The sequence below is a fragment of the Vidua chalybeata genome, chromosome 8 (assembly GCF_026979565.1).
Source record: "Vidua chalybeata isolate OUT-0048 chromosome 8, bVidCha1 merged haplotype, whole genome shotgun sequence".
NCBI lineage: Eukaryota > Metazoa > Chordata > Aves > Passeriformes > Viduidae > Vidua > Vidua chalybeata.
In genome coordinates this window covers 12,948,170-12,961,457 of record NC_071537.1, presented here as the reverse complement: position 1 = coordinate 12,961,457, position 13,288 = coordinate 12,948,170, and the positions used below count along the sequence as shown (strand labels likewise).

Genomic DNA, 13,288 nt, shown 5'->3' with positions numbered 1-13,288 from the left:
CTGGTGCCTGAGAGCATCCAGCTGCTTATGATTGGTGTGTGACACCTTCTGAGACCCAAACACTGGTTAAGTGCTTGGAAAGTCCAGCTTGCAAGGGAGGGAATTTTTTTATTTGCCAATAAAGAAAAAGCTCTGCAAAAGCTGTGACACTGGGAACAGACCTGTGTCTCTTTGCACATCCAAACTTGCATGTTTGTCCTTTATGGGACACCCCAGCATATTGGAAAGCAGGGATTCTCTGGGCAGTTTGCAAATGAAGAACCTATGTGAATGATGAGTCTCTCCATGAGCTGTTTTCATTGTGGGACTTTGGTAAGGTTGGAAAGAGAACTTTAGTTATTCAGGGGTTTGTTATCATTGACATATAAGAGACTGACTGCCAAGCTGTGCTTCGTGCCTTAAATATTTCAAGTTGGTGTAAATCAGTGCTAACACTGAAAGAAGCAATCCTGCACACCCTAGGCCATTGATTTCCACCTTTCTCTCCCCCTGCTTTGTGCCTGTCAGAGCCACGTAGTGAAGCAGTGGGGATAGGGTGGGATTTCAGACCAACATGCTATGGAAAAGATTTGTTTAGTTCAGAGTGGCTTCCTGATTTGACTCAATGTGCAGTTGCTGTTTGCTGACACAGCAAAGCAGAGGGTCCAGAGAGTGGAAATTGGCCACAAAAGGGGATCTGCAGGAGCTGTTGAAGGTTGGGCTGTGCCATGGTGGGTTCCAACTCAGGCTCAAACCACGCTCAAAAAAAAGTCTTGGTGTTTTGAATCTTTTCAAGCAGGAGAGAGTCGACAAAGGGATTGAGACAGATGGCTCAAACCTGAGTGGAGTGAGTGCCAAATGTGCCTGGGATGACCTGAGCCGGCCACCAGAGGATGATGAAGACAGCAGGAGCATTTGCATTGGGACCCAGCCTCGGCGGCTCTCTGGGAAAGGTAAGAGGTGGGCCAAGTTGCTGTCACAGCCTTTCAGCTTCTGTTCTGGTGGGTCTGGGCAGTGCACTGAGTCATGCTGCATCCTCGAGTTCATAACAAACTCCACAGTCATTGGGAGGCTTGGTGTGTCTCAGGGCAGCAAAACGAATTCTGGCCTCTTTGAAGAAGGCAGGAAAGAGGAAAAGAGTTCTTGGCATTATTTTGTCTAAACGTTTCTTTCAGTTTTTAGGCAAATTGTAATCTGAATCTGCAAAGTTAAACTGAGCACCTGCTGAAACCAGGGCTGTAAACACCTGCAAGATGAAGCAATTTCATTTTCCCAGGCTGTGTTTCCTTATTAACATTATCCCTTCTTGGGAAGCAAGCTGGACTGACGCTGCACATTGCTGCAGCTGAACTCAAGGAATTCGTGCGAATACAAAACTCTGAAAAGAAGAATTTTAAAAAGTGGAGTTTCCCTTTGCAGTGACATGCCTTCTCAGGGTAGAGATGTCATAACCATTACACAGGCTTGAAATTATGCATATTACCTCTCAAATGGGTGAAGCAACATTAAATTTGAGGGCTTGAGATTTCCTGGAATTAACAATGGTTTCCACAGGAATGGCATCTGTTCTTAAATCCATGGTAAAAAATTAGTTAAATGCATACAGCATTTCTTCTGGCTTCTGTGCAAATATTTTGAACTGCACTGGATCTAAAAAGGCTATTTTGCCTCAGCCTTGAAATGAAAATCTCAAGAGAGGTATACATGATGAAATCTGTATATCCTTCAAAAGATTTTTAAATAATTTGTTTTTTTTTTCTCTACCTAATTCTCACATTTCTCAAAAATAGATGAGGAAACTTATAAGAAAGGCAGGAAAGCTTCCTATTGAAAGTATTTGGCCAGTAGACATTTCAGGAAAAGGCAGAAGTAAAAAGACTACATCTGAACTACATAATTTGCAGCTTATTTTCAGATGTGAGCTTGAGGCTAAAGGTTGCCCTGAATAAAAATCTCTCCCTTTGTGAATCTTGTTGTAAATTAATCAACAGATTTCCAAAGCCAATTGCAAAAAACTTGGAAACCTTCATACATTCATTTGGGAAAGGAACAAATTCCTGTTATGCCTAATGGGAAAAATTATTTCCAGTACAAAGGTTTGGAAGTGTCAGGAGGTTCTATGAGAGTTACAGAACCAAAAAACACCTCATTTATGAAAATTTACAAAACTACTCAGAATTTCTTCATCAGGAGGACTCAGTTCCAAGTTCCCAGCTCTCCTTGCCTGACATAACAATGATGCCCAAACAAGGGAATTCAAGCTGACATTTTAAAGTGAAATAACTTTTAAGGAAGTTCAGGAAGTGCAGTTAAGTGTTACCCCATAACATTTCTACACTTCTTTCTGAAGGGGAAGAGTTTTGATGAAACACACCTGATAGCTTCTTGTGTCTGTGTTGTTTCTGGGGATTCTAAATCATGTTAAAAATATTCTCTTTGCAGATACAGAGCAAATCAGGGAGACATTGCGGAGAGGGCTTGAGATTAACAGCAAACCTGTCCTACCTCCAATCAATGCACAAAGACAGAATGGGTTGAACCTCGACCGAGCACCGTGAGTTTCACTCTGCACATTCACATGGTGGCAGAGGGAGGCTAAAGAACTCAGCATGGAAAACAAAGTTAAAGCTGGGTGGGAAAAGACTTGGCAAGGGGAGAGGAAAGCTGGCAGTGAACAGTTGTAAAGTGCAAAGACAGGGGGAGAAGAGTTATTCAGGTTGGATAAATGGGCTACTACTCAGGAGGGCAGCTTTTTAGAGGGATTTTGGACAAACCGTGCTAATGCAGAGTGACTGACTGTTCTGTAGAACCTGCTGTTCATGGTTTTCAGTGTTTGAATTCAGACTGGAGTGATCCCTATAAAAAGTACTGTGCTGAAAAGTGCTGTGGTATCAGTAGAGATAGGTGGCATAGGTGACAGCTGATATTTTTTCCAGAGTATTTTGTTTTCAAGCTCATAATTACAAACCTTTTGGTTAAAATGTTGGGTTTTTTTTTTCTTTTTAATTGACTTTGATCTTGCCTTGCTTAAACAGGTGGGTTCTGTCAGTAATTACATGCCAATAACACATGGGTCTCTAATAGCAGTAGTCTAACAGATGGTTTAAGTGGGACTAGGATGGCCATAGATCTCTCTTGTAACATTTGACTTAAGTGAATCCATAGGAAATTACCTGTGGTTTCAAGCCATCTATAGTATCTGCACTTCTGTCTTTCTGGCTTCTCCCCTCCCCCTCTTAGACTTCAGGTGCTAGTTCAGTGCCTTCCCATCAATTTTAATGTTTTCATCTAAATTATACAGAAAGACATGCATCTTTGCTGCACTTTTTCTTCTTGGTATTTCCTTTGGTTTCTTAGTCTCTGATGAACATCTCTGCCTTCTGCTTTCAAGAGTAAAGATCATCATGAAATCAGCACTTCCCTGTAGTGCCAGGCAGGGACAGCACCCTGGTCTGCTTCAGTTCCTGTTTCATTCTTGATTCAAACATTTCATGACAAAAATATTTCTTGTTGTTGTCCTTTCTTGTTCCATTTTGTGGGTGATTTCCGATTTGCTGAATAAATGAATGTTTATGAGTTGCCTAATCCTTTGGGGGAAGTATTATGTGTCAATTGCTGATTCTTTTTGCTAATATGTAATATGAGATATAGGTACATATATTAAAAAAATCTCAAATTACTTTATTATTGCTTTAGGAATAATCTTACTTTTGCCATATAGTAATTATATGGAGTCAAATTCTGATCTGACTCAGGTTTTAGTAGTATTTCTCTGCCTGCAGGTTGGTCACATTGGACCATTGGTGGTCCCACTGGCCCCACTGAAAAAAATATAAAATTATACCATGCGATTTGCACAAATCACACCCAGCCTTGGAGAGCTCAAAAGTACTGGGCAGGATTTCTCACAGGTGCTGGGCTTCTGCATGCATCTGCTTGCCCAGTGTAAGCTCTGAGTCCGCAGTGGTTGAGGGTGACCACAAACATTTTGGGTGCACATCAGGTCAAGGAGGCAGCTGATGGGTAAACCTTAATGCTGGGAGGCAGTTGTTGCTTAGATAAGAGAGCTTTACGTTATTCAGGGTGAGATAAACAGAGATACATTTGAGACAGAGTGTTGAAAGGTTAGCAGAGGTCTAAGATGAAGCACACAAATATTTACCTGGGTTTTTAACTGTTCTGAGACAGAGGAAGGCAGGTCAAATTCAGAGCCTCACATCTGTGACAGTGCTCTTTGTTGCAAATCTCTCTTACCTGCAGCAGCTGCACACTCACCCTGCCTGAAGCCTGAGGGGTAGGAATGGCTGGTTCCCAATGTTTGCCTCCTAGGAGGTCAATACATTTCTCTGAGGTCTGTGGTTACCACTGGGGAAACTTATAGGTCGCCTGTTTCTCCATAAGCACTTCAGTTAAGGAAAGACAGCTATCAGCTGTGTTACTGTGGTGATACTATTGGAGGGATAGGGGAAATCTCAGCTTAAAACAGCAGTGTGTCCTAATACTTTCTCCCTCCATCTTACTAGCTGCTTTGAGAGGAGTTTGGGAAAGGTCTTTTTTCTCCTTGTGCAGTTGTTTCTCCTCTCCATGTAGCAGATACAGTGGGACTTGTTCAATGCATTGACCATACCAAAAGGGGTGCTTTGTGCTGGAAAGCAGTGCTTACTTATAACCTCTGACTAACTAGTACTTAAATCAGACCTGATGATTACTCTTACTGTGGCTAAAACTGATCAGTCAACACATTTTCCAGAACAGTGCGGTATAGATGAAGCAGAAGAGGAAGATCTTGTTATGTCTCCGCCTTCCTTAATACACTGTCTCAGCATGTCTCATGCATTTGAGCAAAATTGCTCAATGTGCAGTAAGTACAAGAGCATGATATGGAGACTCTCATCTCCAGCTGCTGCACAGGAATGTAACTTAAGAGCTCAGCTTTTGCATGCAGTAATGTATCTACATCCATGTTCCTTCAAGGTACCTGCAGGAGTAAAGGCTGAGACACAAAAGGCACAAATCCAGTGCAGATATAACTCTTTCATAGGACTCCTGAGCACTTGAGATGAGGGACATTTCTGTACATAGATCTAGTCCTTCTGGTGCAATCCTTGCTTGCATTGCTTGGGTCTGGTAGGGCTGGGACTCAGGTCTGTCCTTCACTGTAAATCTTGTGTAATCAAAGGCAAGTAATTTAGTTATTGATCTTCAGTTCTGAATCTATAAAATGGGACTAATAACAATGTCATTTTCTTGAGGCACTGCAAGGATAAATATATTAATGATTACGAGGTGCTGTCTGATGGGAAGCAGGCTTGTGTGTAATCGTATCCTGCACTGTACACACCAGATCATAAAATACCAAACCTGTGGTTCTTTGCAAGGGTCCTGTGAATAACTAGTGCATTAGAAGTTCTTTAGGAACTTGACAGAAACACTTTCTTGGGGCATGGCAAATTGTTTCAAATCTACTTTCTGTAGGGAGCACTGCAGAACCCCGGGCTGTAAAATTTGCACCCAACTGACAGTAGGATGTTAAAGTCTGACACAGACTCTAAGGGCTTAGTGCAGAAGAGGAATGTGCTGTTTATTTATCATGGATTTGCAACCACCAATGCTTTCCTAGTAGCTTTCTTCCCTTTCTTTTATCCTAACCTACCACCCACACACAATAATCTATCAAGGTTTAAAGCAGACAACCTGTTCTGCATTCAGCATCACAAATAGTATCAGAAACACTCAAGCTTTTGAATATTTATTTGTATAAAATGTAGAGGATCTAGATTCTGTATAGATTTCCCAGCCTTTGTATAGTTACAGTTTTCAGTGCTTATGCAAAAACCTCATATTATTTGGTTGCAGATAGGGCTTGATTCAGTGTTTGGCTCCAGCAAAGCATATACTGACATGTTAAGCATGCATATTACCAGTTGTTCACTGTCCCAGAGTCCTAAAAAATGTTCCTTTGAGAAAAAGCTGGTTTCTGTCAAAATCCTGCTGGGCAGCTGTAGTACTTTGATTCATTAGTGTTATTACCGTAGACTGTGTAGCCCTTTTTCTCCTAAGGATATGAATAAAAGCACACTTAAAGCTTAAAACTGCATCGGACATCTGTTTCTCAAAATGACTGTTGGCTCAGTTCATAAGCAGCCATTAAATCAGTTTGTACGTATTAACAAAAGAACATGTGAATTAATCTTTGGAAACATGACTAATCATTTTGAACATAGGTAACTGAATACTCTCAATTACCACTTGGAAAAATAAGATGTGCATGAATACCAGTGTGCGTTTCAGTGGCACATTATTTGTTTCTTAGGACCCATCAGTTTAGTAGGTGCTGCTGAGATACACAGAAAGGCAAGGCTCCCAGTCTTCTGAATTGTGCAAATTGACTCTTGTTGGATACAGAGAACTGTTACCCGTAGGGGATGTTTAAATGTCAGACTAAACACTGCTGCTGTCAAGCCCTCAGTGGGCTGGAAGCTCCAGATGTCAAAGTTCAGTGACACTTGTGGAGTCTTGCTTCGATCACTATTTAATTTCTTGATGCAGTAATTTCTGGGGCCGAGTCTTTGGTTGTCCCTGGTAATTAGCTCTGTGCTCTCCTGTGCAGTAGGTGAGTAGTATCTCCATGTTACAGATTAGGACAGCAGAGTTAATTTGCCACAGTTGCAGTGAGAGCCAACATTGGGATAGGGGAATTTTTGACCTTTTCCACCCCTCAAGGGCCCCCTTGATCATGCAGCATTGCTGAAATTGATGTTTTTCTGCCTCTTGGCTGACTCAGACTGTTCTACTGTGAGTTGAGGCATGGAGTAAAAACCTAGTGCTAGCACACTGCATTAGTGCATTTTAGCTTCAAAATTATCTGTGATTGTTGCATTTCATTGTGCCAGAATTCAGGTGTGCCCACGCACACCCCAGTGTCTGAACATTAGGTTTGAGTGATAGAAAAGGGTCTCCCAAGTCTGTATGACTTTCATAAGGCTTTTCCATCATGTCTCTGCTGTTTATAACTCTCCCCCTTCTCAAGAAGGATCAAGTGGTGTGGTTCACATGCCTGACTCATATTTCTGTCTGGGATTTCCCAGGTAATTGTGCTGTTCCCTTATGTATGATGTCCCATTTGTCCAGAGACCCACAGAGACCTCAAATCCCATCTGCATTCAATTTCTAGGCAGAAAGACAGTTTGAGTCTAGGGAAACCTGAACATATGGTAGCCCTGTCGCCATGGGCTAATTCCATCTAGCCCTGAACAGTTTCCAGCTGTGCAGGGAAATGAAGGCAGGTTGCTGGCAGAGTAGGGAACAACCCTCCGGCAGGTGGGGATGGCAGGACTGTTCTGGCAGTGACCTGCTGGAGCTCTGCACTCTGAGCATCTCAGGTGGTTGCCCTCCCCTCGTGGGAAGAGGGAGGAGTTGTGTCACTCCAGAATTCCTTCTGGGATAACCCCAGACTATCACATGGTGTGCCTGGTTTGGAGCACATGAGTAATAGTGGCACTGCTTCCAGGGCTGGAGTCCACTGCTCCTGGAGTTCCTTTGACTTGGTAAATAGGGCACACGGATATCGCCTGTCAGGGAGCAGCACTGGGTTAATGCACATTAACAAGCTCCATCTGAGCAGCGTTTCTGAGGAAGCTCTGACGGTAATACCAAAATGTAGGATTTGCTTGGAGGCGAGTCTGCACTTTGCTTCTCCCAGTTGCACTGGGTTTTCATTCTGCTTTACTTGGGCAGAGGGGAGCTGTTGTCTTTGTAGCTGGTTTCCTGTCTTCAGTTCTTGGAGGCAAACTTTACATAAAGAGGAGCATTTCAGCATTCTCTGAAGCTGTCTGGTTCTGGCTAGGCTTCTGATTCTGCAACCGCTAAGCAGTAAGTTTCCAATCCAGTCCTGCTTATTTAGGCATGCTCTCTCATCGAGTCGCCATTCAGTGGTGTCCTGGTTGAGTCAGGAATGCGGAATGGAGGGAGGCAATATACTTTAGGGAGTCTCAGCGTGAGGCTGAGCGCTGGGTGACAAGATGGCAAACTAGAAAAGTAAATGTCTGGAAAACCAGTGTCAGTAGAAGTGCAAAGCAGTCACCATGCTAATAATTTGCACTCCTGCATAGCTTTCCCCATCTAAGAATCCGAAAGTGCTTTGCAAACATTGACTTAATCCTTGCAACGTCCCTTCATGGAAAAATGTCTCAGTTTTACAGACAGGGAACCTGAAGCAAAAAAGAGTTGCTTGACTTCGCTCATGAGTCTGCAGGGTGCCAGTGGCACAGCCTAAATCTCTCAATTCCACTTCAGCTGCAGGTCCTGGAACAGTCTGGCCCCTGCAAGCTCTGACAGTGGTTATTATGCAGCTTTCCAAAGGGATATGTGAGTGGCAAGAAGATTGTTGCTACTGGCATTGTCCTAGCAGCTCTTCCCTGCCAGGAAATGCACACAGAACATCGTCACCATCCTGTTTAACCAGGCTGAGGAGCACCCAAGTCTGAGCACTCGAAGTAGGCTTGTCTCAGTTTGACCACAGCAGGAGCTGTGTAACCATGTCCTCCCCAGTTCTGCACTTGCCTCTGTGCATGCCTGACGAGTGCTGTGACTCTTTGTGCCAAGGTGCTTAGGGCTCTTTCCCACAGCTGCTGGTTTTCCCTTCAGGGGAAACTGTGGGAAAGAGACTGAAAGATTTTTGGCACTTAAGTGATCTTTGACCATATCTTCATGAGGGAGTGAGGAGGTTTGAAACAGCCACGGTTGGAAAGGGGAGAAGGGGGAGTGGAAGGAGGGGGCAGGAGGGGAAGAAAGGAAAGGCCCGACCTTTCTCTCTCAGCTGTGCAAGCCTGCACTGATGGTTTGCATTTGCTAACTCACAGTACTGAATTTTATATGGAGGGAGCAAGGAGCAATGACAGTAACTAACTTCAGTGAGGTAGTGGGCACCCACTCCTGTAAAGAGCCCCTGCCATGGCCAGCTTCCAACAGCATGTCCTTTGTGATTTCAATACCTGGCAGGGTAGCTTGGAAATGCAGCAAAATTATGCTCCATATCAGCAACAGAGCTTGGAGGGGAACTGAGACATCCTTCCTTGACAGATCCATGAGATCAAACGCTCTGATCATAAAGCGAAGTGCAAATGCAAGAATAAATAAACCTTTCTCAATCCAATCATCCTGGTTATTCTTGAATCCCATAAAATAACAGCCAGTGGTTGCTTGAGAAGGAGTTGCTATAAACATGACTTACAAGGAGGGGACATCCAAACTTTGTGCAACCCAGTGATTGCATTGGCTGTTTTCCAGGATCCCCACGGGCTGCTGCTAATTGGCATCAAATTAAGCAGGTTACAGCCACCCTCAACTTTAATACAAAGAGAGGGCCCCCGGGAGGCTACAGGTTCCAGCGTGTGGCCTTGTCATATCAAGAAGGAGCACAGCACACAGGGATGTCGAGTCTCCTCAGGCCCTTTCCCCTTGTTGACAGATCTGGGGAAGCTGCAGGCCACACTGGACACCTTTACAATGGCTTCACCACCCTCTCTTTCTTAGAAAAAGAGAAAAAAAAATCAAATGTGGCTTTGGTTAAGTTCATGTTAATCAGCATTCATGAGACTTAACAAAAAAACAACAAACATAATTTCCTCCCTCTCTCCTCCACCCAGAAGCAGACTACTGGTAGAAACTGAAGCTGGAAAAAATAGTTGAAAGTCAGCTAAAGTCACCTTGGTAACTGCAGCAATACACTTGCCCAGAACAGGAGACATCAAACCCAACTACAAACAGCTTTAAAGAAACAAAAAGAATGTAATCATCTAAAGAATTAATCTGACAACTGCCCACGTTTACACCTCCCACAAGCTCCCAATCAGAGGGAAATGCGCTTTAATCTCCTCCAACTCCCCTCCAGTTTCACAAAACACTAGATGTGCAGTCTTTAAACTGGGGCATTTCCGGCATGCTGCTTCCATTTAAGTCTGCTGCCTTTCCTAATGCAGCAGCCCTGGCTTTTGCAGAGTTGTTTTTTCTGGACACTGAGAAACATGAATTTTTTTGTGGGGGTTGGATAAAGTATTAAATCTGGCATAGACAAAGTTTGCAACATTTTTTGTGATAGTCAGCTAGATCTTAGTCATAACAAGTAAAACTCCACTGACTCTCCGCTGCTGATTTATTTGGTGATGGGGTGGAGGAAGCAAAGACTTACGGGTAACTGACAGTCATAAAACCAGGGATGTTAGTGTTAGAAAGCAAACTTTTTCTACTTTTTTTTTCTGAGTCTGAAAACTACAAGCTGTGGATGGCAATGTCTGTTAGGATATGAGCTTTTTATTAATAACAACCTGGAGGTCCTGTTGACCCTTTATCTGGGTGATCACCCTTTGGAAGGGTCAGCACAAGGATTTCCAATCCCAAAGAGAGAATTTTATGGGTCTTTCTTAGTCCCCGTGTCATGTGGCATTTTTCTGAGTCTGAAAATGATGGCACTGTGACCTCCTGATGTGTTATGTGCATTCCACTATATTCAGTTCTTGTTTAGAAAGGTCTACCTTAGACAGAAGGTTATTTGGTTTCTGCTATTGGAGTTTCACCCTTAATTTTAAATACCTGAAGTTGTGTGAGCTCCTCTGAAGGGAAATAAGAGATAGAGAGTGTGAGTATTTTGGAAAGGATTAATCCTTTCATGTCATTCACAGTTTAACTACCATTTTGCTTCACCTTTTTGACAGAAGGGCTGGTTACTTATTAATGTGAAGTCATAATTATTGACAGCCGTAAAGTCATGACAGTTCCATTTGATAGTTATACATTAGTCAACATCTTCTCTTGAGCATGTAATGACAAACAGCATTTGCTGGTTTTAATAAGACTCAGAAAGCTTTGCCCCTTGCCTCCAGAATTACTGTCGTCATTCCTATTATTGCAGGCTGTTTCCCCTCCGGACTGCAGCCCCCATTGTGCTCGCAGCTGTACTGGCTAGCACAGTGGAAACCTAAAAACTCACCTTCAGCTTGGAGGGATTGGGAGCCCAGGGTTGTGGAGAGCTGTCCTGCAGCTCTCTGTCCTGCTGAAGCACAAACCTCACACCGTGGATTGCCTGTGAGGCTGTTCTGGGATGTGCCCATGCCTGGCACGCTTAGGCAGTCCAGGTGAGCAGGGCACAGTCTCTTGTCTGTAGCAGTAACATCGCTCTAAAACTCCTGTTCCACTCCACAGTGCCTAAACTCTGGAACTGCATTTAGGAGTGCAAGTTTATGGCTTGCTTGAAAATCATACGTTGCTAATGGCTGACCCTTTTGCTAGGGGCTGATAAATGAATGATTGGAAGCTGTAGACCACAGGCTGACTTTCCCACAGCTCACTGTGTATATAAGATCTGATAAGGAAGTTGAGACAAAGCTTAGCTTAAGGTCAACTGATCATTAATCAACTGTAACTGCACTTCTCAGGTAATCAGCCTGAAAAATGCTGGCCTGCTCCACACTTTGAAGACCCCACCTAGAAAGAGCTATAAAATGTTTGCTGAAGTAGATTAAACACAACTTTAAGTGCCACACATAGACTACAAAGCGTGTTGTGTCTTTGCTTCAGGGTTAACCCACTAAATTGACACTCTGCTGACTCTCAGTCCATCAGCCCACCCTGTGCATAAGCTGTATCCTGATATACCCTGTCCCTGCTGGATACATTACTACTTTTGTGTGTTGCTAAAGAAGAAGATGGGGCATGTTTTAACAGTTTTTATCTTGCAGAGAGATGAGCTGCTCTGGTATCTTTTTTCTGCATGTCTCTGAGCTGGCCATGCAGTGTATTTGCAGGTTGAACCATGAGATATCAGAGTTTAGCTGTTTCAGAGTGGGCAGCTCAGCAGCGTGGGTGAAGGGCTCACATGGGACTAGGTGACCCAGCAGAAGCAACAGGCTGATCTGCACTGGAATTCCCACTGGACTGCGCTACTATGTGTGTGGCTGGTGGGAGTAATTTTGGGACCGTTCTCAAAGGTAAAATCAAGTAAAGGTGTCATCTAGGTCAGCTCATGAGGGTGAAGCTGATTCTTTGCAATCATTTCCAGATGTACACTAAAGACAGTTCAGCTTGGATGGAGGAAAGATCCAGGCTTGTTTTAACAGTGTTCTCAAATGGAGCCACAGCTTGATAGCCTTGTTTGGCTTTTGGTCCTTGTGGCACAATGGAGATACATTGCAATGTGGAATCTCAGTGCCCTCCTGCTTTCCCTGTCCCTCTCTGGCGATTCTGTACTGTAGAAACTATCTTAACAAAGTCTTACCTCTATTAAATTCTTGTGGAATGCCAGCTGACAAAAATATAAATCACTTATCAGACACTTCTCATCAGTCCATGTCATCCATTAAAGTCATAACCCATCCTGTCCTTTATTCTTTGTTCCAGACTGTCAAGTAAAGGATCATGCTGGTGCTCTTTGAACATATAAAGTGTTTATGGTCAAATATTTTGAGGTAGATTGTTTTATTATCTAGAGGATTTGGTCTGGCAAAGTTCCTAATCATGTAGCAACATAACTGTGTTGTAGCTTCAGAATATGCTGGTCTTGCAGAAATGAAGGAATAAGAAAGCAAAGTTGCCATTGTCCTAAAGCAGCCTGACTTACAAGGGAGAGGAATCTGTGAATCTCCTACTTGTCACATGGAGACTCTGTCTTTTGGCTGTTGCACTTGATGCTGATGGAAACATGAGATTCTCAAAGGCTTTTGGTTGAACTGTGCAAAAAAAGGCACAAAGGACTGGACAAGTCTTTCCTGCAGGCTACTGCCTGAAAAATCCTGAAGATAAAGCAAAAGCAGGAGGAAGGACACACCTGGTAGTTCTTCCAAACAATTTTATAGTGTTTGGAGTTTTGGAGACTTTAGTTTTGCTGCAGTTCTTTCCAGAATTTTTTTTTTTTTTTTTATACTGGGAAGGGATGTACCATGTATATGCATCGATTCAGATCCTAGGTTGTCAAATCAAGGTGAAGAGTTGCATGCTGGGACTGGTAGTCTGAGTGAGGCTGTATCTCTGCAGGAGTGGTGAAAACTCAGATGTGTCTTTGTCTTCATAACAGTTTTTCCCTGTATTCTTCCATATTTATAATCAAAGTAGCACACAGTACTGGAATCCTGAATATGTGCATTTTGTCTGTTCTCTTAGAAGCCGTAAGGACAGTTTGGAAAGCGAGAGCTCAGCAGCCATCATTCCTCATGAGCTGATCCGCACGAGACAGCTGGAGAGCGTGCACCTGAAATTTAACCAGGAGTCCGGAGCACTCATCCCCCTCTGTCTAAGGTGAGTGAAGCCATCCTCCTCC

The 13,288-nt window shown here is 43.3% G+C and overlaps 1 protein-coding gene across 2 annotated transcripts in view; it reads left to right on the top strand.

Annotated features, from left to right (window-relative positions):
• The window catches only part of SUFU (SUFU negative regulator of hedgehog signaling), an 89,999-nt gene that overhangs the window by 52,616 nt on the left and 24,095 nt on the right, over window positions 1–13,288 (top strand). The window contains exons 7-9 of one of the 2 annotated variants that reach the window (XM_053948983.1): window positions 779–932; window positions 2,422–2,533; window positions 13,132–13,266. In XM_053948983.1, the coding sequence (XP_053804958.1) occupies window positions 779–932; window positions 2,422–2,533; window positions 13,132–13,266 (401 nt within the window). Of the gene's footprint in view, window positions 1–775; window positions 933–2,421; window positions 2,534–13,131; window positions 13,267–13,288 lie in introns of both variants that reach the window. The other variant, XM_053948982.1, reaches the window with a different exon arrangement.